The 27,393-nt window shown below is 29.9% G+C and overlaps 2 protein-coding genes across 4 annotated transcripts; one reads left to right on the forward strand and one right to left on the reverse strand.

Annotated features, from left to right (window-relative positions):
- Window positions 1–435: 435 nt before the first annotated feature.
- Window positions 436–2,273, reverse strand: LOC112604215. Its single transcript, XM_025353146.1, has 2 exons — window positions 2,022–2,273; window positions 436–1,947 (listed from the first exon to the last, which is right to left on the reverse strand). The coding sequence occupies exons 1-2, from the start codon at window positions 2,106–2,108 to the stop codon at window positions 670–672; spliced, it is 1,365 nt and encodes a 454-aa protein (XP_025208931.1). The 5' UTR covers window positions 2,109–2,273; the 3' UTR covers window positions 436–669.
- Window positions 2,274–11,212: 8,939 nt separating this feature from the next.
- LOC112604410 (splicing factor 3B subunit 3) lies at window positions 11,213–23,347 on the forward strand. Of its 3 annotated transcripts, none has more exons than XM_025353440.1 (18): window positions 11,216–11,535; window positions 12,314–12,563; window positions 13,408–13,578; window positions 13,638–13,810; window positions 14,631–14,885; window positions 15,875–16,116; window positions 16,179–16,357; window positions 17,725–17,880; window positions 18,753–19,060; window positions 19,689–19,844; window positions 19,910–20,179; window positions 20,256–20,791; window positions 20,876–20,992; window positions 21,125–21,290; window positions 21,353–21,565; window positions 22,063–22,212; window positions 22,666–22,863; window positions 22,933–23,347. In XM_025353440.1, exons 2-18 carry the CDS (start codon window positions 12,338–12,340, stop codon window positions 23,071–23,073), a joined length of 3,657 nt encoding a protein of 1,218 aa, XP_025209225.1. In that variant the 5' UTR covers window positions 11,216–11,535; window positions 12,314–12,337; the 3' UTR covers window positions 23,074–23,347. The 3 variants fall into 3 exon arrangements, with proteins under 3 accessions (XP_025209227.1, XP_025209225.1, XP_025209226.1); XM_025353441.1 differs by lacking the exon at window positions 11,216–11,535 and adding an exon at window positions 11,898–12,162; XM_025353442.1 differs by lacking the exons at window positions 19,689–19,844; window positions 19,910–20,179; window positions 20,256–20,791; ... (4 more) ...; window positions 22,666–22,863; window positions 22,933–23,347 and adding an exon at window positions 18,183–18,217 and having other exon boundaries at window positions 11,213–11,535; window positions 18,753–18,840.
- The last annotated feature ends 4,046 nt before the right edge of the window (window positions 23,348–27,393 follow it).

A 27,393-nucleotide genomic window follows, 5' to 3' on the forward strand; every position in this document is an offset into this window, starting at 1 on the left:
TTTCTAAAACTAATAAAATAATTCTGAATGTTATTACTGGTTTTTAGTCTTTTAAATGATTAATTTTAAAAATCTATGTTTTTGGAAATTTGAGTTCATATTATTTTAAAATATTAGTTTCTTTTTTGATTTAAGATTGATAAAATCAACAATCAATAATAATATTAAGGAACTCATAATTATATTTTAATTAATGTTATTAGTCTCAATGTAAGAATTACTTTAACAAATTACAGATCAAAGTCAATCAACAGTTGGAATGTGGTTTATTAATTATTTTTACATTTTAGAATAAAAATTATAAAATATAATACATTTCCCAAAAATTGTAATACAAATTATGTTTACTTGCCTCTTTTTTTTTGGAATTCAAAAATGAAAAACTGTAGACTTCAGTACAGTTTTATCATATATTTATACTTTATTCCATAGATATATCAATAAATTTAAAATATTTTTACTTTTTTAGTGCTATATTTGGACATTTTATAACTCATAAGCCATTCTTATATTAGAAACTAGTAACTAGTTACAGATTGGATTGTTTGGAACATATTTCTTTTTGAGTACATTAATATACAAAACCTATTCAACAATATTTATTACAACATTAAAAAAAAAAACAATAACTAATTTTAAAATTAAATGATTAGGTATACACGTCATATATTAATCAGAAAAGTCTGAAGAAGTGTCTTCTGTTTGCATCTGATCCAATGTCGAGTCTATTACTTCATCAACCATAAAGTCGATTTTATACAATTTATCTTCCTTCTCTATGGTATGGCTGACAAAATTAGTCCACATGTCGGATGTTATGCGCTGAATACCATCGTCAAGTAACTTCTGTACATCAGCTAACTCGCACGTAGTATTGTATTCTTTAACGTCATTTTTTACCATCAACCATGCTAACTCAATAGGATTTAGTTCATTATGGAGAGGAGGTAAACGTAAGACCACTTTATTAGTTTTTATTGCTTCTTCATCTATTAAATTTTTATCATATAGAGGTTTGATTTCATTTACCATTTTCATTAATTGACATTTTACAAATGATTTATCGACAACACAATTTTTAGACTTCAACCATTTTATTATGTTTTCCTTTTTCCAACCCATTGTGGGAATAGATTCCTTTTTAAGGGAGTGATATGAAACATCTTCCATAACTATGATACAATTGTCTTTTAATTTAGGCAAAACTCCACAGAACCAGTTGTAAAAGATGTTACTATTAATGCTTTTATGGTAGTCGTTTGCCTTTTTAATCGGTTTAAAATACATTAGACCATCCTCAACAAAGCCTTCGGTTGAACATATATGGACAGCTCCTAAGTATACTTTATCTGTTGACTTATTCAGTTCTGTAGATAATTGCTGCAAAATTAATGTATCTCTAGTACAGTCACCAGTATACATCCACATTTCTTCCAGATAGTATATTGTTCGACCTTCGTTGCGATAACGTCGTATGTCTGTAATGTATTTATGTCGCCATAACACGATATCATTTCTTTCGGTTAATGCCCTGTCTTGATTCTTTTTGGTGCATTTAAAATTCAACTCTTTTAATAATTGATGAAAAGACGATTGAGATACCATAGGAAGGTCTGGATCTTTTTTAATGATCCGTAAAACTTTCTGAAATTTAGGTATTTCACGTTTTAACCAAAATTCATGTATTTTATTTCTAATTGCAATTTTATTGAAAACTTCAACTTTATTGATTGTTAGACAACTTTTATTTCTGTCTGGCGATTTCACATAATCTATTTTTTTGGACTCTAAGTACTCGTTCACAATCTCTGTAATTGAATGAACTTCAATTCTGATTTCTTTTGAGATAGATTTCATTAAATCCTCAAATTTTATATTGTGTTGGTTTTCCATGATTTTACTTTTATAAAGATTAATAATCATATTTTTTTCTCCACTTTCAAATACCTAAAACAATAATAATTACATCATTTTAAGTAATTGCAAATTGAATAAAAATTAAATAATTTGTAAATTCTCACCCGTCTTTTTTTATTAATGGACGAATGTACAAGTATTGCAGAATTTCCCGCATTGGCCGATTTTTTTTCTTCGTTAGAAACATTCATTTTGAAAATATTCAAAAATACAAATAAAGTAAAAATGCAAACGGAAGATACACCAACCGATCAAATCACTAGTCAGTAGTCACTACTCACTAATCGGAGTAATCGGACGTAAAAAGTAAAAACTCTCAACAGTGAAAACGTGGTTTACCAAGTTTACTTGGAGCTAGTCACACGTGGGTCGGAGTATAGTAGTAGTTGGATGCACTGTATCGATTAGACAACTAGCGACTTACTGACAACTGTTGCCTTGTTTGTAGGGCTAGGGCAGTAATCTGTTAAGTTGTCTGTAAAGTTTCATCATACACCTTATTGCCTTTACATTATATTCCGTATAAAGTAGCCAGTAGGTCTTTGGTTGTCATTTTTATTTACTATTTATTTAATTGTCGGGTTGCCAACCGCCCCGATTTTTAGGTTTTTTTTTCTCGCGTCCTGATCAAAATTTATGCGGGACACAAGGAAATTATCAATTTATCTCTTTCTACGATTGTATAAACGATATTATTACCTACTCGAAATAATAGCATCAGTTTTAAGTTTATAACTTATAAATAAAATATTAATATTACTAATTATAATCAATGATATAAGGTTACATTCGTTGTCGAACAAAACAACGTTCTACTTTTTTAATATTTAGTCAGTCACTATAATACTATGACATTTAACATAAGTTATTTGAAATTTGAAAATAATATTTAACCAAGTACCTATCAAGATACCCAGTTACTCAATGCTTATACTGATGTGATAAATTATAGTTTGTAATTAGTGTATTGTGTTATAATTCGTTCGATTAATATCATGTTCAACTCATCAATATCTTTTCGTGTATCTTTCAATTATACAGTAGGTGTCTACTTTTTATTGGTGTTCTGTATGACTATGTGTATATAATAATTAATAATGAGTGACTCCGAACAACAAATTACCATTTACTACTCATAATCCGACGAATAAGGTAAAGCGCCTTTGTACTTTTCGTCAAGTGTGTTACGTTCATATACTTAGCTTAAAAAATCAAAAAATAACAATTTGTATGGTCATTTTAAAGTATGTAAGAAAGATTTTTTAATATCTCATAGTGGTAAATCAAATGTACAACGGCATACATATAACGTTTTACATAAACGAATTGAAAGTTCTAGTAAATAATAAATTTTAAATTAATTTTTTGTAATCAAAAATACATCGAAAATTTAGCAGATTAAAATTTTTCATGACATACATCACCCATAAAAAATAAAAAATATATATCTTTTAACTTTCTCGATTGTGATTTTAAGATCCTTACAAAATTTTTTTGGACGAAATCAGAAGAACTTGTAATTAAATTTTTATATCTTAGTTGCTAGTGTTGCTACAGATACATCTAATAAAGGAAATAGAAAAATGTATCCAATTGTAATTCAATAATTTCGTCTACAAAATGGATGTCACATAAAATGATTAGATTTTTTTTTAAAAAACCTGCGAAATTGCTGCTGTTATAAGTAAAAAGTAACGCAGTTTAAGGGATTCTAAAAAAACACGACTTAAACATATCAAAAGTATCAGCATTTACTGTAGATAACACTAACTCCAATGTCGAATGTCGTAGATCAGTATTTACTCTCTTACCGGTTTTTTATGCCTTGCATCATATTGCATTGCATTCGTTTTTTGGGATATAATTAAACTCTTTGCTGCTTTAGCTCCTTAAGAGGACGTCGTACCCGCATATGTTATCTCCGTCTTACAAATGCGTAACATAGCAAATATTACGTTCAGAAGATCACGGTTAACTCCTTTAAATTGAAAATTAGAGTGAATTGACCTCTTTTGAAGTTGAAAAGTGAGATTATTATCTAGGGCATCTCATAGGCTTTTTATTATATTTTAATTTTAAAGCGAGTTATGTGTGTTTTAAGACGTGTAAGCAATTTACAATTTTAAAATACTCATAACTTGCTTTAAAATTAAAATATAATAAATAGCCCATGAGATGTCCTAGATAATAATCTCACTTTTAAATTTCAAAAGAGGTCAATTCATTCTAATTTTCAAACTGAAGGAGCTAAACGTGATCTTCTGAGAGTACTATTTGCCATGTTACGCATTTGTAAGACGGAGACAACATATGCGGGTACGACGTCCTCTTAATATAACACGGATTATCAGTCACGTAATTTTCCAATATTCGCCAGTACTTCGTTATTAATTTCAGTGTGGACCCATAAACTGTATTTTTAATAGCGTATTCTACCTTTTGTTTATTATTCGATCCCTTTTACATGTTAATTCCGACAACTTAACCAGCATGGGTACAATAGATTTATTTACTATTTCTACTTGACCGTTAGCTCTGGGTGTACCTGATACGACCAAAGTCAAATTCATTGATTATTTTTTTAAAACTTTTTAAAAATACTAGACGTAAAAGACATACCCCAATCCAGTGGCGTATTTACGGTGGGGGGGGGGGGGGGGCCCCCGGGTCACGCCCCCCCTACAAAAAAAAAATTAAAAATAATCATAAATAACTTGCTACGTGGTATCGAGAAAAATAATACTAATTTATATTATGTGTTTTTAATGTTTGTATTACAATATTTTTAAAAATAACTTGGGTTTAACTATTAATTGACATTTATTTTCATAATAATAATGAAATATAATATAATATAAATAATATTATTATTAAATCATAACTCGTATGTATTTTATTATAATGTTATAAACTTTATTTAATATTAAGACCCCCTCCCCCCACAAAAAAATTAAAAATACGCCACTGCCACAATCACTAATTATCTGACAAGGTTTGGAATAAGTTTGGAAATAATTGCATAAATGTTTAATATAACTTCCTCAGATTTAGAATTGTAACATAGGTAAAGACGTACGGACTTGGTAAAATCATCGATTACCACGAAAATTAATTTTTTTTTAACAGACTTAAATGATCTATGCGACTATGTGTAAGGTAGGTACCAAATATTGAAAAAAATATATTATTATTATAATTTCGAAATATTAAAGAGGAAACCTTCATCATCGTCTTACCTCTCACTAGGTTTAGAAAAGACAATGCATTTTAGTCTTTAGACAGTTATCAATGTAATGTCGTACTTTATTCTTCATGTGTTCTGAAGTCAATACACACGGAAGATGTTCTCGATAACTTTTAATAAGCCTACATGAGACATGATGCCATCATGCCATGTATGTATCATTAATTTCCATGGATTCCGGAACGTAAAATCTTATATGTTTATTTCCCTTATGATAAACCAACCCATTACGTAATTAGTAGAATTTATTGTTACTAATTTGTAGTTTATTTTTGATTTTACTAATCTAATCGTCAGTACTTTGTTAAATAGCTAGTATATCTACTCAAAGGGGATAAAACACGATTGCGTACGTTCCTTATTAGTAATACCTTTATATGGTAGGTATAAGTACACGATTGCATACAATTTTACCTGATTATTTTACACTATTGTGTAAAAAGTATTAAGCTTTGACAATTTTATTTATTTATTAATTATTTTACTATTGTTTAGTTATCCTCATTAAGTATACTTTGTTAAGTGCATAGGATTGCGAGAGGAAAGATTTTTAATTAAAGGGTTTGAGTGGGCGGAATGATGGTTGTGGAATTTTTTATAAAAGAGTTTAGCTTCCTTATGAATTGTTTTTAATTTCAGGTCTGTGTGGAGAGTATGGTTTGATATGTATGGAGAGAATTTATTAATTTTCTTAACGCAATGTTTTGGAAAAATTAAATTCTATATAAGTTGTTTTATTGCGCTCTTATTATACTAAGATGGTGGATCCACGATAAAGTTTCATTTAAAGTGAAACTAAGATATTTTACTATAGGAGAGGGTATAATAAGGGCACCGTATAGAGATACCTCTCGTGAAGGAGCTAGTATCATTGTAGAGGTGGTGTAAATACACTTACTATGGATTATATTAAAGTATCTTCATATAGTACATCAGTTCAGCAAAAGGTATAGGTGAGTTTGAAGGTTTATAGAAGCTAAACAAGCACAAAGTGTAAATGCGTAAACACGTAAACGCACACAAGCGTTAAAGCGCATACGCGTAATCGCGTAAATGCGCAAACGCGCAAATGCGTAAATGCATGAATGCGCAAACATGTAAATGCGTTAACGCGCAAAAGCCAATAAAGTTAATGCGTAAACACATACTCGCGTAAATGCGCAAACGCGCAAACGTGTAAATTTGTAATTGCGTAAATGCGTGAATGCGCAAACGCATAATCGCGTAAATGCGAGAATGCGCAATCGTGTAAATGCGCAAACGCGCAAATGCGTAAATGCGGGAATGCGCAAACGTGTAAATGCGCAAAAGTGTAATAAAGTATATGCGCCAACGCGTAAACGCGTAAATGCGTGAATGCGCAAACGCGTAAATGCGGGAATGCGCAATCGTGTAAATGCGCAAAAGTGTAATAAAGTATATGCGCCAACGTGTAAATGCGTGAATGAGCAAAAGCGTAAATGCGCAAACGCGTAAACGCGTAAATGCGAGAATGCGCAATCGTGTAAATGCGCTAACGCGAAAAGCGCAAACGTGTTAATGCGCAAAAGCGTAAATGCGCAAACGCGTAAACGCGTAAATGCGTGAATGTGCAAACGCGCAAATGTGTGAATGCGCAAACGCATAAATGCTCAAACGTGCAAATGCGTAAAGGCGCAAACGCGTAAACGCGTTAATGTGTGAATACGCAAAAGTGTTATAAAGTAAATGCGCAAATGCATAATCGCGTAAATGTGTGAATGCGCAAAAGCGCAATAAAGTTAATGCGCAAACGCGCAAATGCGTAAATGCGTGAATGTGCAAACGTGTAAATGCGTAAAAGCGTAAATGCGTAACTGCGTAAATGCACTAACGCGTAAAAGCACAATAAAGTTGAAGCGCAAACGCGTGAATGCGTAAATGCGTGAATGCGCAAACGTGTAAATGCGCTAACGCGCAAAAGCGCAATAAAGTTAATGCGCAAACGTGTGAATGCTTAAATGCGCAAACGCGCAAACGTATTAATGCGCAAAAGTGTAATAAAGTAAATGCGCAAACGCATAATCACGTAAATGCGGGAATGCGCAAAAGCGTAAATGTGCAAACGCGTAAATGTTCAAACTCGTTAATGCGTAAACGCGTGGGTGTAGCGAGGACTAGGGTAAATTATTTTGGAAGAGATTGAGGCCTACAATAAATACTTTTTTTTTCGTATTTGTAAGTTGGCAGAATATTTTTGAGATCTCTCCATGCTTAATTAATAATTATGTATTTTCGATATTTTTAATTTTTGCATGAACAAGAACAACTTATAAAGACTTAAGTACTAATTAGTATTATAGTGGTATTAAATTTTTAAACTTTTTAATTCACAAATAAAACGTTACCTATTAATTAATACTAATACATCAATGGGAAAAGAGCTAAAATAAATTAAATATTTAAAATATTTATAAGTAACTTAAAAAGATCCTAAATATTTTGATAATTTTATTTTGTCTTGAATATACTAACGCCAATGCGGACACTAACTTCTCATTTTGTTGATATCTAAATTGTATGTTTTTTCCCCCTTTCTTTCTTTCTTTAATTATTGTTGTCATTGTACTATTTTGTACTTATTTATTATTAATTTAAATATTAAATGTATTATAATATCTAAGTATGTAAAAAAGGGCTCAGTCCGTAAAATAAAATAAAATAATCATTTAATGAAAATATAAGTCTCTATAACTATACATTTAAAATTTTTTTTTAATATTAAAACTAAAATGTTTGGTTAAAATTCTCATATCATTGTAGGAACAATATAAATTTCATATATTATTCATATCTTTATTCAAAATATAATACATTTCTTTCTAACAATATTAGATATAACCAACTAGTTACCACTTACCAGCACCGATTATAAATTTGCCAAAATCACATGTTCATGTTATCTTTTGTTTTTTCACATTTAATAGTGCGATTTCTCATTCTAGTTTATTTTAAACTAAAATTGCATTGAATTGTTTTAAAATTATCTATGTTTTTAGAAAATAAATATTGTGTATGAACGATTGAAAGATTTATTATTTTAAAGAATAGCACTAAAATAATTTATTATTATTACAAGATAATGATTAATATGATTGTATAAAATCTAAACTATACCAACGATGTAAATTTGGTGTTTTAATCGTAACCTGACGGATGATAACATTACAGCAAAAAATGTCTCCTAGACAAAGAAAAAATACAATATAAATATTTTAGTCGGTCTATTTAATTTTTTCTACACATAATATTTTATATGAAATTTGTACACATTAATTTTTTTTCAATAAGATTACATGTAAGTTAAGTTAATTTTAATTAGAGATGATATTATGCATGTGTTCTATTTTTTTTTATTATTGTCTTGATCTTTGTATGTATAGTTTGCTATTTATCATTTAAATTGTGTTAATTGTGATTTTGTGTTATTGTTTAATGATATATAGCCATATAGGTATAAACTGTAAGTATAAAAATAATTAGCTTCACTATGAATACATATTATTATAAGCTCTAATATAGGCGGATATTTGATTGAATTTTAGTGGGAGGAGCTTAAATCTTTCTTTGTATTGTTGCAAAATAAGTACTTATTTTATACTTTGAAAAATGTTCAATAATGTTGGGTAGAGCTTTTAATTTTTTTTTTTTTGGTGGGGAGGGGGCTCATTTTTTGAACAACAAAATTTAGCTTTATTATCTACTTTAAAACTTAAACTAGTAGATACCTTTCAGTTTTACCTTTAAGCCATATGCTGTGCAATTAAAAATATGTCGTTTTATTATTGCAGACGATGACTGCTGACTGCCCATTTGGTATAATAATAGGTTATAGTTAATTATTTGCACCACATAATATACAAATCTAGTTCACAAATTAGATCAATTACTAACATTTGCCTCACAGAATTTTTTTTTAAAATTATTTCTGGTTGATTTTTTTTCTATTGAACTACATATTTATTATCAAGACATCTTGCACACACCTATTTATATAATTTTAAAATAACGTAGAATTATTACAAAAGCTATATTGATTATTGTTATTAATTATTATACATTAAAACGAATAGTTAATTTTGGTATATCTATTAATTAATTTTAATAATTTATATTGAAAAGATTTCAAACTCGCATGTGTTGTATATGTTTAGGTTAGGTTAATAAACAAAATCAAATATAATAAAACTTTAATGTAGCAAGTTTGCATTTATTAGATCTAATTTTCTGTAGTCACTATTGTTATTTATTTAATATTAAAGTGAAGAATATGGGGTGAATTAACTTATTTTCAAATTTAAAGATAATAATACATTTTTTTCGATACGCATGTACCTATATGTACTTAAATCTAAAAATTTGCTTGAAGATTATATAACAATGCATATATTATACGACTGAAATATCATCATGATATTTATGATATGTAAGCCGCAAGGCTGTAGGCAGTGGAGGGTTAGGATTCAGACCTCCCCCGAAATTATTTCTTGAAATACAATTGAATAGATGGTTTTAAATGCCTATTATATATGAAACTCGTACATCGTTTTATATTCTACCTCCTCTCCCAAATATTTTGCTGACTACGGCCTTGCTAAGCTGTTTGAGTGAGAAGAGTTTAAACTTCAAAATATACAATTTTGGCACTGTTTTATTGGACAATGGGTAACTCTCGCTTTAAATTGTACATATATTTTTATAAAATGGCAATATAAATATTTAAGGAATAAAAAAGTCTAATGACTATATCGTCTATCAGTGTGTGACAGTGTGTAATGTGTATTCTGGTCGTTTTAGCGGTCTTATAGTCGTAATTTTTATAGTTTCTCGTTCATTACTTAACGTAAATATACGTAAAAAAGTAAATATAATCATGTAATATATATAATATACCTACAAATATAAGCGTTTATATCATGCACAGATTTACTTTGAGTGTATGTAGAATATTCGTTTCGTCGAAAACGGTATAAACTAGCAAACTAGGGTTATATGTTATGTTATACCAACGGCTTTAGTTTATCGTATAAACTTCGATTATAGTTTCTTAGTTCAACACGAATTTGATTTATTGAAATAATAATAATAATAATAAATACTAAAATAACTAAAATAAATGATAGTAGCTATAATCATATATGTACCTACATAGGTTTCGACAATTAAAGCATTTTAATGATAAAATAATTATTTATTACGTGATATAGGTAGGTATTTTAGTGTTGGAAAAACTAGAAGAAAAAATTAAGCGCTCCTCCCGCTAAAAAAATATACTGGTTATGGCACAATTATATTATATTACTTGTACAGTTGTAGGTACGAGTAACAATTGTATAACGCGTTGGTATTATAATGTATTATAAGTTATAACACTTGTGTTAATAGCGTCTGCTGCAGCTCACCATTTGTCATTTTGTCATTCGTTTAAATGCAATAATAAGATCTTAAATAAACTATAGGTGACTTGTGTCTATTGAATAAACAACCATGAATCATTTTCTATTGCCTTATGACCTATAAATTATGTTATGAGTGTTCGTAAACCATATTTATTTTAATACAATTATGTATATCAATACCATTTAGAAAAATATTATTTGAATTCAATTTAAATTAAATATTTTTTTAACAAAAATAATCTACCTTGTATATACTTCATAAAAATGTATGTTTTGTTCTATAATTATTATACTAGATATATTACGGGTTAATAGAGAAATATCTTTATTTTAGTATATAAATTTACAATATTAATCCGATTGATTATTTTCTTTTAAGGGAAGTTAAATAATGTTTTGGCGGACTTAAACTTTTCCTTCTAATTACACTTATAGTGTTTACATATCTGTATATTATGTATGTAGGAAATAGGAATACAGCATAGTAGATTTTCAATATTCAAAAATGCGCGGTAAAGAGTGCAGTACGGAATAAAACGTTAGAGAAATTTCCAATTGTCAGATGTGGCGTAACTGTCACATCCCCCTCTCAAAACAAACGATGCATCGTGGTAAATGCCGAATGGCAAATGGTAATGTACCAATGTCATAATGACTGTAATAAATAATGACATCATCGCGTCGTTCTTTTGAGTCTTTTGACCGATACTTTGCTATGACGAGTATAATTTGAATATCTGTATTATTATCTTAATTCGTTGTTGACTTGTTATGTTTTGTGACTGCTACCGATACGATCATACAAACCGTCAGAAGTATATTTTTATTACTTTATCAGTATAATACTTAACGTGTGTTCGTTACTTAATTCGGCAAAGGCAAATGGTTTGTTCAAGCCGGCAGTCAGCCGTTTCGTGTTGTAAACGGGCAAGCAATTGAGTCTAGACTTATTCAAAGGTAAGAGTCCGAACGTTCCGGCTTTTCGACTTGCGCGTTCTCGATAATGTAATTAAAAACCTCCACTGATAATTCGTTGTAGTGCGGTTTCGGTGTAAACGGGAGAGAGCGGGGCATCATATAATATATAGGTAACATTAATTTTTTAATATTTCGCCGATCGGGTAACTTATTAGTTTTTAAAGTGTAGACTAGTGTATTTATTTTGTTCTATCTGTAAGGGTGTGAGACGTTCTTCGTTAACAACTTCGGGTCTACACTATGGTCGTCGGTGTTCTGTAGTCCCCCTGTCCCCTCCTCACTAGATTAGGTTAGGTTTGTAAAACAAACATTTTGAACATGAATTTTTTGAGGTTAGAACATCGTTTTAACCGTTTGTGTTGCTCATTTTTTGTGCACCGGTTCCCTGTCAAACTGCCCAAGTAAAAACCCTTTCACGAAGCGATTTTATTCACTGTGACTAGCAAATCAGCATGCGCCGTTCTCAAAATGCCCGCGACGCTACGGTAATGCCGTACCTACCGCATGCGCTGGTTTCATTCAAGTGACGACTCTGACAACTGGCATTAATGTTCGACAAGACAAAAAAAATATTAACCCGGTTGTCCTAATTTTTGCCGTTGAATAGTAAATGCCACTTATATTTCTTTATTTTTGTTTTTGTAGCATAATTTTTGTGATGTATTATAATAGATTGATACTCGTTGATGTAACATAATATTTTGAAGTTTGCTTATGTTCACATAACATAATGTTTATTTTCTTTTTTTTGTTTTAGAAAAATTGATCAGAAGACTTCATCATGTATTTGTATAATATGACATTGCAACGTGGTAGTGGCATTACGCATGCTATCCATGGCAATTTCAGTGGTGGAAAAGTACAAGAAATTTTAGTATCTCGTGGAAAATCTTTAGAGCTTATGAGACCAGATACAAATACTGGCAAAGTCCATACATTGCTAACTGTAGAGGTATTTGGAATTATTCGTGCTTTGATGAGTTTTAGGCAATCTGGAGGCACTAAAGGTAAAATACTGTTTTTTTCAACCATGTTATAATTACCTTCACATAGTTTTTTTTTTTTGTTTTTTGTTAATAATTTATTTTTTATCTCTACATTTGTGTTAATGTTAAATTATTTATTATTAAGTCAGGTTCATACAGTGTTAATAAAATAAAAATAAAACAATTTAGATAATTCTATCCTACGTTTCTATGCACAGGTAAAACTGATTTAACTCAATTCGAATAGGTAACCACTAGAGTTAAATTAAATGCATGTAAACGGTTGTTAATTCGGTTTAATTAAAATGGTTTAGTTAATTCACATTTGAAATAACTACATGTGTACAAAATGCATGTAAACGTATACATTATAATAACCAAATCTGGATTACAATGTAGAGATAATAAAAATAATTAATTATTAATTTGAGTTAAGGTAAATCGGTTTAAACTGTGCATGTAAATGTTGCAACGTAAATTGGTTAGGTAAAAGTGTATTATACTAATATGGTAATAGATGTGCATGTATACTTGTACCTTAATACAAATTGATTCAATACGGATCAAGTTAATTGGAATTAATGGATGCATATAAACAAGGTACTAGTCTATGGACTGATGTGAAAGTTGAATTTTTGTTTACTTTTAATTAAGTGTAACACATGGTGTGTTGTATTGCTTAAATTTTTGTCTAATTTCGAAAACAAGTTTCATAGTAGCAGAAGAACTCTAGTTTTCAATCCACTTTTATCCCTACATAATAAATGTTAAATCAATTATAGACTTCTTCAATTTTATTTCATACTATAGAAATTAGAAATCAACATTTTTTGAAATACCTATATGTGTTTACATTATGTTTTAGATTACATAGTTGTTGGTTCTGATTCTGGAAGAATTGTTATATTGGAATATCTGCCTTCAAAAAATGTTTTGGATAAAGTGCATCAAGAAACTTTTGGAAAGAGTGGATGCAGGCGAATTGTTCCTGGACAATATTTGGCCATTGATCCTAAAGGAAGAGCTATTATGATTGGTATGTCTTAACTAATTATAAATAAATATTTGCTACTAACTTTTAAACATTTATTCTAGGTGCGGTAGAAAAGCAAAAATTAGTATACATTCCCAACAGAGATGCTGAAGCACGACTTACAATTTCATCTCCTTTGGAAGCTAATAAAAGCAATACACTTGTATACCACATGGTTGGAATTGATGTTGCTTTTGACAATCCGATTTTTGCCTGCCTTGAAATTGACTATGAGGTAATTAAAATATAAAATGTTTATAATTGTATTTTATTTTGGAATTTTGTTAATCAAACATTCCTATTTTTAACTGATTTTTGTAAGAATTTATTAATTTTTTTATTTTGAAAATGAAAATAAAAACAAAATATGACAGTCTGATTTAATTTTGGAGTTAAGAGTTATTGAAGTTTTTCATTTTTGTGAAACTACATTAATTATTTCTTTTTTAGTAATGTATATCATATACTAAACTTTAATATGATTTAATACTTAAAAATTCAATAGTTGTTTTGCTCTTGTTTCTTCCAATTTATTCAGCTATGTTTGTTCAAATAGTTTGAATTAATCCCTTGGTTTGTTATAAATAACTTCTTGTAAATAAAATATAGTTCAATAAGTTTTTTAAGGTAGTGTTTAAACTCTCAGTTATAATATTAGTATAGTTTTAAAGATAAATTTCAAAATGGTTGTTTTAAATTCTAACTTTACATAGTTTTTAAGTAAATAACTTCAATAACTAAATTTTCAGTTAAGAGGCAATTAAATATGTATGAAGTTGATTCTAATTTATTTCATTTTTGGTATTGTTAAAAAAATAAGATTTCATATTCAATCTTGAGTTAATTTCCTACTAATTACTATGTAAAATATGATTTAGTCATGTATTAAATGTATTATTTTCTTTTTTCTTGAGTTAGTTAATTAGGTAGTTATTTGTAATATTAACATACATTTTACAACTATTTTAACTGTTATTTATATATTTTAGTAATTGAACTTAAAATCCTTGATTTTATTATAGATAAATACATTTATTTTAATGATATGTTTATAGGAAGTTGATGCAGATCCAACTGGAGAAGCTGTTCAAACTACAAGACAGACTCTTACTTTTTATGAAGTTGATTTTGGTTTAAATCACGTAGTTCGTAAATATAGTGAACCTTTAGAAGAACATGCTAATTCTCTTATTACGGTTCCTGGCGATAAAGATGGACCTGGTGGTGTACTGATCTGTTCAGAAAATTATATTACTTATAAAAATCAAGGAGAACAACCAGACATACGATGTCCGATACCACGTAGACGTGTAAATAGATTTTATTTTATATGTAATTTCAATGTAATTATTATTGCACTATAGGTATCTCTTGTGTGCGAGCATTTTTCCCACACCGGTCGTTAATGAGTGCTACAATAATAGATGCTACTTATTATTTTGGAGTATATTTAATATGAATATAATTCCTTATCAGTACTATCTAACAATAACTAAGTAATATAAGTATATTAAGAGGATAGTACACATCTACGTTTTTTTTTTTTATTTCTTACAAGTACATGGCAATAATATTAAGCTGTTCATATTGAATTTTGTTAGAATTTACTTTTAAATATGAATATTAAAAACAACTAAGCCTTATTCAAACATTATTACCTACTTTAATATTTGATAATTATCAATAAATTTATTTTATTATTTAACATCAACAGTTTAATTTAAATTTGGTATGTTACTTGATTATAAGATGAAAACAAATTCCAGTTTGATATGATATTTATTAAATAGCTTATTTACAATTTTCTTATGTCTTTAAAAAAAATTTAATATTTATATTTTATATATAGTCTAATAACATGTTGATGAAATATATTAATGCACTATAGGTATCTCCTATGTGCGAGTACTTTTCCCACATCGGTCGTAAATTCAGTGCTATAATAATAGATGATACTTTTATATTAAGATTTTATTAAATATAATTTCTTTTTGTAATGTCTTACAATATTTAAGAGTAATATTTAAACTAAAATACCTAATGTATTTTTTGAAAATATGTATTATTTATACTTGCCTCACATTATAAGAATGACTTGACAGTGGCCAATTTCATCCAATACATGCTAGTCAGCTTTTAATTGGTGTTTTAAACTCCCATTCATTACTATGATGAGCAGTGCAGTGTAGGAACTTCTTGTAAATGTGTGACTGGTTTTACTCTTAATGTGTAGAAAGTATAGGTATTGTGTCCATAAATGTAATTATATCGATAATAATACAGTTATTTTAATTCTCAGAATGATTTAGATGATCCTGAAAGAGGAATGATCTTAGTTTGTAGTGCTACACACAAGACAAAATCTATGTTTTTCTTCTTGGTTCAGACAGAGCAAGGGGATGTTTTCAAAGTGACATTAGAAACAAATGAAGAGTTTGTTACAGAAATTAGAATGAAGTATTTTGATACTGTTCCAGTAGCTTCTGCCATGTGTGTTCTAAAAACTGGGTTTTTATTTGTAGCATCAGAGTTTGGTAACCAGTAAGTATAACAATTAAAACTTGATGATAACAGACAAGTATTAATGTTTATAAATTATATAGCTACCTATATCAGATTGCAAATTTGGGTGATGATGATGATGAGCCCGAGTTTAGTTCAGCAATGCCTCTTGAGGAAGGAGATACATTTTTTTTTGCTCCAAGACAATTGAGAAATTTAGTTTTAGTTGATGAAATGGATTCATTATCACCTATAATGGCTTGTCAAGTTGCTGATTTAGGTAATGATTTTAAATTTTTTTACTTTTTCTTATAATATATATATAGTTGGTGTTGCTAATGGGCTATTACCAACTTTCCTATTATAAAAAATTTACCAACAACTTACCATTTTTAATCATTTTGGTTAAAAGTTCAATATTGGTTGGGAAATAAATTCGTTTAACTATCCTACAGCTTAGTTTTTGATTAACCATGTTGTGTGGAAACACTCGATACATTTTTATAATTTAATTAAGTATTGGAATAAAACTATTAATTTTTTTTTAGTAATATTCTCACAGGAACTTTTTCCTTTAAAAATGATGATAAAAATTACACGATTTGGCTGAATGTAACAATGATGCCAGTGTTAACCTGCGGATCTGATTTAAGATTTTAAACAAAAATTAAATAGATTAACCAACAACTTACCATTTTTGATCATTTTGGTTAAAAGTTCAATATTGGTTGGGAAATAAATTCGTTTAACTATCCTACAGCTTAGTTTTTGATTAATCAAGTTGTGTGGAAACACTCGATACATTTTTATAATTTAATTAAGTATTAGTATTAAAATATTAACTTTATTTTAGTAATATTCTCACAGGAACTTTTTTGTTCAAAAATGATGATAAAAATTACACGATTTGGCTGAATGTAACAATGATGCCAGTGTTAATCTGTGGATCTGATTTATGATTTTAAACAAAAATTAAATAGATTACCAACAACTTACCATTTTTAATCATTTTGGTTAAAAGTTCAATATTGGTTGGGAAATAAATTCGTTTAACTATCCTACAGCATAGTTTTTGATTAACCATGTTGTGTGGAAACACTCGATACATTTTTATAATTTAATTAAGTATTGGAATAAAACTATTAATTTTTTTTTAGTAATATTCTCACAGGAACTTTTTCCTTTAAAAATGATGATAAAAATTACACGATTTGGCTGAATGTAACAATGATGCCAGTGTTAATCTGCGGATCTGATTTATGATTTTAAACAAAAATTAAATAGATTAACCAACAACTTACCATTTTTAATCATTTTGGTTAAAAGTTCAATATTGGTTGGGAAATAAATTCGTTTAACTATCCTACAGCTTAGTTTTAGATTAACCATGTTGTGTGGAAACACTCGATACATTTTTATAATTCAATTAATTATTCGTACTATTAACTATTATGATAAAAATAACACGATTTAGCTGAATACGACCATGATTCCAGTGTTAATCTGCAGATCTGATTTAAGATTAACTAAATTTAAATATAAATTAAATGAGTTATCATTAACATTTTTGATTATTTTGGTTATAAACTTAAGTTTAAATTATATTTGTTTTTAATATTTAATGCATTTATTATTTTTTTATTTTAGCTGCTGAAGATACCCCACAATTATACATGGCTTGTGGTCGTGGTTCAAGATCCACCTTAAGAGTTTTAAGGCATGGTCTTGAAGTTTCTGAAATGGCAGTTTCTGAACTACCTGGGAGCCCAAATGCAGTATGGACAGTGAAAAGAAGAGCGGATGGTAAGATTTTTTACACAAAATGTACAGAATTTTGGATTAGTATTTATTTTTAATTTTATATTTTATAATATTTAATAAACTCCCAAAGATTTTATATTTAAGTTATAGGATGTACCAATACTTAATTTATTTACTTAATCTTAGCTGTATTTAGGAAGGTACTTAGGTTATTAATAAGTTATCTTAAAACCGTCCACTCTTATATTTGAATATTCTTATGAAATCTTAAAATCCAATCGTATATTAATGCGCTGGTGAATAGATTATAAAATCTATCAAACATCAGTTCGTTTATTTTTCAGGTATTGAATCACCGTAGTGGCTCTGAATCAAATAGGTAAGTTTTAGAGTTGGACGGGAGTGATTGAAGAAATCCATTTATAAAATAAGAACACTTCCTCAGCCGAAATAATTAAAGAAAAATGAGTTTCTTAATTTATGTTGTAAGATAAATTATAAACTGACAAGAAAATACTGGTGTATAATATTTTCACTGTTTCAGCATCTTGATGTAAATGGGATGAGTCCTAATATTGGACATTCCAACACTAAACAATCAACTAGTTGTCTACTATTGATCACATCATAGCTTAACTTATTTTGATTATATACAACCTGAAGTATCCAAAAGTTTTTTTTTGTATTCATTGATTCTGAGTTTTTAATAATTTATTGATAAACTATGTTTGTTATATTTCTGATAAGTTAACTTTTTTCAATATTAGCCAACTTCATTCTGTTTTTTAAAAGATCATGGTTGAACTGTTTTAAATTTTATTTTCCTTTTTGATCCAAAACTTAATTATTTTTTCCATCTACCAAAATTTGAATCAATATTTTATGATAATTATTTTTTGTTTTCGTTCTTTCAGAAAATTTTGATGCCTATATCATTGTGTCTTTCTCAAATGCCACTCTAGTATTGTCTATTGGAGAAACTGTGGAAGAAGTTTCCGATTCAGGTTTCTTAGGAACTACACCAACACTATCTTGTTCTCCATTAGGTGATGATGCTGTTGTACAAATTTATCCTAATGGTGTGCGCCACATTCGTTCTGATAAAAGAATGCATGACTGGAAAGCCCCTGAAAAAAAGAAGATTGTTAAATGTGCAGCCAATCAACGACAAGTTGTTATTGCCCTTGGTGGTGGTGAACTTGTCTATTTTGAAATGGATCCGGTAAATAAATAACCTAATTTTTTCAAACAAAAATAGTATACATTACAACAATAATGTTTTTAATACTATAATATAAAAATATCTTATTTATATACTCTAGTTAGTTGTAAATAAAAACTATTATCTTTATGAATAATAATATTTAAACAAAATTTATAGATGTTAATATAATGTTATGAAGTCTATTAAGACCATCTAGGATATTAGATATTAACTTAATTGCATCAGTAATATTATGAAATATTAATTTAAATGAAATATTTCAAATAAATTATTTTAAAGGATGCTAAAAAATATTAACAAATATGTCGCCTTCTAAAAGCCGATATATGCTCATTGAAGTGAACCATGTTTGTACATTAACATACAATAAAAAGTTGTATATTTAAATTCAAATAAAGTGAAATTATGCACATTTTATATTTGAATTATTTATTTTAAATTGAATAATTATAATAATTTATAAAAATGATGCAGATATAATAGCAAACATGTCGCCTTCTAAAAGCCGATATATGCTCATTGAAGTGAACCATGTTTAAACATTTTTTTGTATCGTTATTAAATTTGGTTTTTAAATATTTATGTGTATTCAATTATAGTAATTATCTATGATTTTTAATTCTAGACTGGACATTTAAATGAACATAAAGATCGCAAAGAAATGAATTCTGATGTTCTTTGTATGGCACTAGCAAATGCCCCTTCTGGAGAACAGATGTCACGCTTTTTAGCTGTTGGTTTGACTGATGAAACAGTCCGTATCATTTCTTTAGATACTACAGTAAGTGTTAATTTGTTATTATGTTTCTTACATTATAATATTAAAAATTAATCTTTTGTTTAAAGGATTGTTTAGTACAATTAAAAATGCAAGCTATACCAGCTATGCCAGAATCATTATGTATTGTGGAAATGGGTGCTAGTGATGGTGGTTCTTCAGATGAACCAGGAATGAATTCACTATCAATGTTGTATTTGAACATTGGTTTACAAAATGGTGTATTACTTCGTACAGTACTGGATGGTGTTACTGGAGAAATGGCTGATACACGTGCGCGTTATTTAGGAGGCAAACCTGTAAAACTTTTTAAAATCAGAACCAGAGGAAATGAAGCAGTTAGTCTAATATACATTTAACAAATTATGATACAAGTATAGCTTTAGTTATTTATGCATTTAATTTTTTTTATAGGTACTTGCCATGTCAAGTAGATCATGGCTTAGTTATTACTACCAAAATCGTTTTCACTTAACTCCATTGTCATATGAAAGTTTGGAATATGCATCTGGTTTCTCATCTGAACAGTGTCCAGAAGGTATAGTTGCTATTTCTGGTAATACATTGCGTATTTTGGCTCTTGAGAAATTGGGTGCCGTATTCAATCAAGTTTCATTCCCTGTTGAGTATACACCCAGAAAATTTGTTATCCATCCTGATTCTGCTCATTTAATTGTGGTGGAAACTGAACACAATGCATACACTGAGCAAACTAAAAAACAAAGGCGAATACAAATGGCGGAAGAAATGCAAGAAGCTGCTGGAGAGGAAGAACAAGAATTAGCTAAGGAAATGGCTGAAGCTTTTTTGAATGAAGATTTACCAGAAAATATTTTTGGTGCTCCCAAAGCTGGTCCTGGAATGTGGGCATCGTTAGTCAGATTGTTTAATCCAGTTCAAGGCATTACAGAAGCTGTTTATAGGTTCCCTCAAAATGAAGCAGTTATGAGGTTCGTTATTACATGTTAATGTGTTATGTATTGATATTGATTTTTTTGTTTTGCTTTGACTTCTTTTTTTTTGGTATTTTACAGTGTTGCTTTAGTACGTTTTTCGAGTTATCCGGATTCACAATTTGTTTTATTTGGTGTTGCAAATGAACTTCATTTGAACCCAAGACATGTTACTTGTGGATATATATACACTTATAAGTAAGTTAGCAAAAATGTTTTAAAACAAATAAAAATAGCCAAATAAATTTATCTCACTACCTTACTATCTAAAAATTATTTGCTTATTTTGATTAATGTTTATTTTACATTGTATAATATTTATTGTTTTAGAGTTAATCCTACATGCACTTCTTTGGAATTGGTTCATAAGACTACGGTTGATAATGTACCAACTGCAATCTGTGGATTCCAGGGACGTGTGGTAATTGGTATTGGTCGAATTTTAAGACTTTATGACATTGGAAAAAAAAAACTCTTACGAAAATGTGAAAATAAAGTAAGTAAATAAATTATCATACTATTTTATTTAATGTTAATTAAATTGTTACTATATTACAGCAAATACCATTATTAATAATTGGAATTCGTGTTATGGGATGTAGAATATATGTGAGTGATGTTCAAGAAAGTGTTTATATGGTACGATATAAGCGTAATGAAAATCAACTAATTATTTTTGCTGATGATACCCAACCTAGATATATTACTGCAATGGAAATACTTGATTATAATACAGTTGCTACAGCTGACAAATGTGGAAATATTTCAGTGGTATGTAATAATTTTAATTATTAACTTGACTTGAAATTGTATGTTAAGTTCCTTTTATATGGATTAAATGTTGTATACAAATTTTGCTAAGGTTTTTGATAAAATAAATCAAATCTTTTTACTAGATAATTACAGATTAGTATTGATGACTTGTATTCTGATTTATTTCTCTTATTGATAACCTTCATTATAATCATAGCATATTAACAGTTTAAATTTATTTTAATACATGATATTTTGAGTGTTTATCAAGGACCTTAATTTTCAAAATTGTACATTATTGTTAGCTGACGATATCAAATTGAAGTTGATTTGCATGTTTTATCAGTGAATTTAGCTCAGCAATATGATCTTCATACCAATTGGGTCTTAAATGTCTTCTATTTATAATTTAGCAAAAGTTCTTAAAATTCCACTCATTTAAATACATTCCATTTTGTACTTGTTTAAGTGTAAACGAAAAAAAAAAATAATAATTTAAACTTCAATAATTTTAGGTTCGGTTAGCATCATCAATATCCGATGAAGTTGATGACGATCCAACAGGTAATAAAAGTCTATGGGATCGTGGTTTACTTAATGGAGCTTCTCAAAAAGCTGATTTTATTGTGAATTTCCACATTGGAGAAATTTGTACTTCAATACAAGTAAGTGGTTAAATACATTTTATTAATTTAACTATGACAATATTTTTATGTACTATTTTATCATATTTCAAAATATATAAGTATATATATTAAAAAAAAAAAAAATTAAAAAAATTGATTGTCTGAAATGATGTTAATATCTCGCACACGTTAGACTTATGAATTTGAAATGATTTAATTTTTATTATTACTGATCAGACAAATTATAAAAAATGTATTTATGTACATTAATAGTTATTTATCCATAATTATTAATTGGTCCTAATAATGTAAAAATAAAGAATCATAATTTTTTTAATTTAATGAATTTTAATGTAATATATCTGATATAATAATTGTTATACCTTAAATTAATTTCAATCATTTTACTGACAGGTTCATAAGTACAATAATTTAAAAACTGCTTACCGCGTTATTTATTAGTTATAATAATTGTGTTTATTTTTGTTTTAGAAAGCTACATTGATACCTGGTGGTTCTGAATCTCTCGTTTATGCCACTGTGACTGGTACTATTGGTGTTCTCGTACCATTTACTGCACATGAAGAACAAGACTTTTTTCAGCATCTCGAAATGCATATGAGATCTGAGAATCCACCACTTTGTGGAAGAGATCATTTATCATATCGATCTTATTACTTCCCTGTAAAAGTAAGTGAACTAATTAATAATTTGTTTCATATAAAATTTGTTATACTTATTTTTTTCTTTTTAATTTAGAATGTTTGTGATGGAGATCTGTGTGAACAATATAATTCTATCGATATTGCCAAACAGAAAAGCATTGCAGCAGATCTCGACAAAACTCCTGCGGAAGTATCTAAAAGACTTGAAGACATTAGGACAAGATACGCATTTTAAATTATTACCTACTCTAGTTTATTTGTATTATATTAAAAAAAAACAATTGTACATGTAATAAATTATATTTTTATCTAAAAAGTTATTCAGGTCAAGTTAATAAAATGTTTAACTTTGTACAAAGAAGTTCCTGGTCTAAGCACTGTGTCATGTTGAATATTTTTTATGTGTAATAGTGTATTATAGTATAATATCTATTCATAAGGCCATGATTTGTTTTAGCATCATGTATTAATAAGTTCACCAAATAGTTAACATATTTTTGACCAAATAATTTTTCTTGGTTTTTTCTTTTTAACCTTTTCTATATTTTATTGTATTATTCCTAAAGGTCAATTATGATCACAACAATTGCAGTGTGTGTAGTAGACATGTTTACTAGATTACTAGATTTCATGGAATTTTTTATTCACAAATATTGTATTGTTTTCTTTATTCTAAACACAGAGAAACTTGTAAATTATCGTCCAATATATTTTTGTTTTTTGTCTACAAGTCTTGTGTATTCACAATAAATACGTAAAATGTATAGCCACTGGTCGCGTTTGGTAATGCGCGTGATATTAAAAAGACGCGTGACCGATTTTGGTATTAAAAAGTTTTGGAGAGTGATTGGGGTGGTAAGTACCTGCGCGGGCGCTATTACACGTAGGTTTTTACGCAATTATATCAATTAATGGAGAATTGATTAGAATTTAATACGGCTACGAGCAGAACGCAATAGAATAATATAATTATATTATCGTAAACGTGGGAGACACCTAGAGACGACGACCACGTAGGTCTGATCCCTGCGGGTCTTACAGCTACGAAGGGGCGCCCACGCGCTCTCTTCATCGACCGGTACCGCGTGCTCGTCCCGTTCCCATGGCGATCCTTTGGGGACCCGCTGCCGCTGTTAAAAGAACGCCTTTAACGTTATTGTATTCGTCGCACCGCGAGTGTTGTTGATACGCGTGATCAGGCCAGGAGGATCGATCAATCGGGTAGAGCGATCTCTGTTCCAACGGCGAATGCGCCTGCGTTGCAATTAAATTTCGTTTGTTTCATGACATTAAACTAATTATATTCTTTATTACGTGTGACACACGAGTAAGTCACGTCGCGGATGACGTTATTTATATGGCGAGGGCACATTAACCAAATGTGAGTCCCCGTCGTCGCGTTTTATAATAGGTGTAATAATTAATAATATACTCTCCTCGCCCAGAATATCGGTACCCATGGTCTCTCGATAAAATGATGATGGGTATTGTACAATTTGACTGTTGTACATATTTTCTAATCGATTGCGATTGCGTGTGAAGACGATACACGCGCGTGATTATAATAGGTAGATAATAAAATGCGCCGGCCAAATTTTATATTCATTCCGAGTTACTCCGATGCCCACCCAGGGCCTTGTTTGTCTTGAGAAGATGTTTCAAAGGCCCGAGTTTAATGTGGCATTACAACGATCCTGAAATTAAAATTCCACGTTTAATTTATTTTACGAGTCGTACTTTGTGTCATTGCTGTTTTGTTTGTTAGCCGTAATTATACACTTAATACACCTAAATTTAAAAAAAAATGTCATCGCAGAGTCTCAACATAACACGGCTATACCTATCTTAAAATTTCATGTACATAAATTAATTTTCACTGTTTTTGAAGAGCTATAAGTATATCTACATCTGGTTATAGTTTTTTTTTCTGTTATGCTGTTCTATTTAAAATAAAAATACGTATCTATATGATAATTATTTCTAATACATATGATTTACTAAATAATGAGTTCGTCTTGTAAAGGTATACCTAGATACTACTATACACCTTCATGTTTCTTGCCGGAGCGGATTTAGAAATTTAAATGGTAGTATGGGGGGGGGGGGAGAGGGCTAATTTTTTTTAGAAAATTTACAATTATAATTTCATTACTCATAATAGATTAGGCACAAATTTTCGTTTTTAAGACGTATGAATTCCAAAAGAAAGGGGGTGTTTAAACCCTTTAGCTTGCCCCACCCCTGGATCGGTGTAGACCGCGTGGTTACCACAACTACACACCACATAATAGTTTAATATATTTAACTGTAGGTGTCCCACCGTAAGTTAGGCGGTTATTTAGATGTGGTTATTACTTGTTAAAATGACCAACGAAATCATTTTACCCAATACGACATTATTTAATTTTGCGAATAACACGATAACGGTGAACGCGCGGCGAGAGTCGTACCTATTTATAATAATACGCTTTAGACCAATTTTGAACAAGTGTAAGTAGTGCGCTCACAATATTCACGTTAATATCGTTTACTGTAGATTTATAGGCGTGATTTTACACGAAATATCGGAGGTAGGTAGTACGTCATTTTATGATCTTATTCGATGTCGATTCGCCGCCGACAAAATTAAAATTTATAACACGTATCTACCGGGGATGGTGCAGGTCAACACGAACGTGTTCGCGATGTACGCGAATAAATAAGTAGGAACCGTGATGGGTATCAAGTGTCGAGAAGATTGATATTTTTTTCATAAACGTTTAGCAAAAGGGAATAAAATTCATAATGATAATTATTAGTAGGTATAGGTATACATTTTTGATTTCGTACACGAGACGAGAGCCGCGATTCGGTCGATCCCCGCGAATGTTTATTATATCCTGTCTGCGGCCTAATCTATCAAATATATATACGAGCGATACACAAATTCCCACGAGACACACGCACACCGCGATCGCGCGGTAATATATTATGATCACCGATCAGAATTTTGCGAGAACTTATACGCAAATATTTACAATGACGAATGACGATCGTCGGTCTTTGCGCGTCCGACACGGGCACACGCGTGACGCAGCTCGTCCCGGGGGCTCGTGCAAAGTCACGATCCTTGTCGCAGCAAAATAACGCAGACACCGAGTTGTACGTGGCGGTACAGGCAGTAGACATGCGCCCGCAGCGATTGTCCTTCACTCGTCAGACTGAAGCAACGGGCGCGCGGCTTCCTCTCGAGCGCGTCGTTTACCTCCCGAGAAATCTGAATCCGAACCGCCATCGCATTATCAAAACAGATAATTTAATAAAAACCGGAGAGCTCGCTCGACGCGTATCGCTCTGTATATAATATCGTGTTGTCATCGAATTCAAGGACCCGACCCGGGTCCTCAAGCCCACGCGCGCGATTCCGCCGCCGCCGCCGTCGGTCCCGCGGGAGCAGGATCTTTGAAAATTATTATTGTTAAATTTATATTCCGGAAACGATGGGTATCGCACGCGCTCGACGGTTTTTACGTACATCACGTCGGTTTTCGAATCGAAATATTTCGTTTGCATCCGCTCGACTTAACGCTATTATAGGTATACTGCTGCAGTGACACATGCGTGGAAAAGACGGGCCTCGCGATTTCGAAGTCGTTCCCCGTGTGCAGTAGTGATAATATCGCCACTATGCTCACGCATACATACACTAATGCGTTTACACGAACGGAATCCGTTTTGTGAAACTTTATAACGTGAAAAAATACGGTACTTTTCCACTCCAACAGACACAATTTAGTGTTATTACTGTTTACGTGTTTCATAGGGCTCGTCAGACAAATCCAAAACCATTGATCAATAGTATTGTCAGTACTCACCAGTAATCTAACCTAATATTATACACGGCAATCATAAACAACTATCATTGTAACATCATATTATTTATAATTATAATATTCATACATACCTACGATCTACCCAGTGGCGTATAAATATAGAGGGGGGCCCTTCTAGACCCGAGCTCATAGTGAAATTTCAGATTCAGTCTAAACATTTTATTATGTATTTTTCTTTATTTACATAAAGGTTATACTATGTTACATAATCATAGACTATGGCCCGTAACTACATTGTTTTAAAGGCAGGTATAACATTTATGCGATAGGTACTGATTGATACCATGGTCTACGATTGCAATGACCAATCAAAATCTTTCAAAACCTGGGAAAATGTTTAATTTACTTTAAGTATAATGTAATAATAAATAGGTATGTATTTATAAATTAAAATTCCTCCATTTGTATTATTTATGTTATAATAATTAAAACCACCCGGACCCGGCCATCTAAAAAATGTTCCAGTTGTATATGCATCTATGCTGGTGGTAAATTGGCCCATAGTGAAAATAATTCCTTTATACGCCACTGGATCTATTTATACTTAAGTTTAGTTAGTAAATAATGTAAATTATTACTGTAGTGCTTAAGTTTTCATAACGATATTGTAATTTTTATTTTTACTTGACATGTGCACACGAACATACATATACATAGCATTAGTAAATTATTAACGTTATGAA

This window comes from Melanaphis sacchari, unplaced genomic scaffold (genome assembly GCF_002803265.2).
Source record: "Melanaphis sacchari strain LSU unplaced genomic scaffold, SCAv2.0 Contig11_pilon_pilon, whole genome shotgun sequence".
In the NCBI taxonomy this organism is placed as follows: domain Eukaryota; kingdom Metazoa; phylum Arthropoda; class Insecta; order Hemiptera; family Aphididae; genus Melanaphis; species Melanaphis sacchari.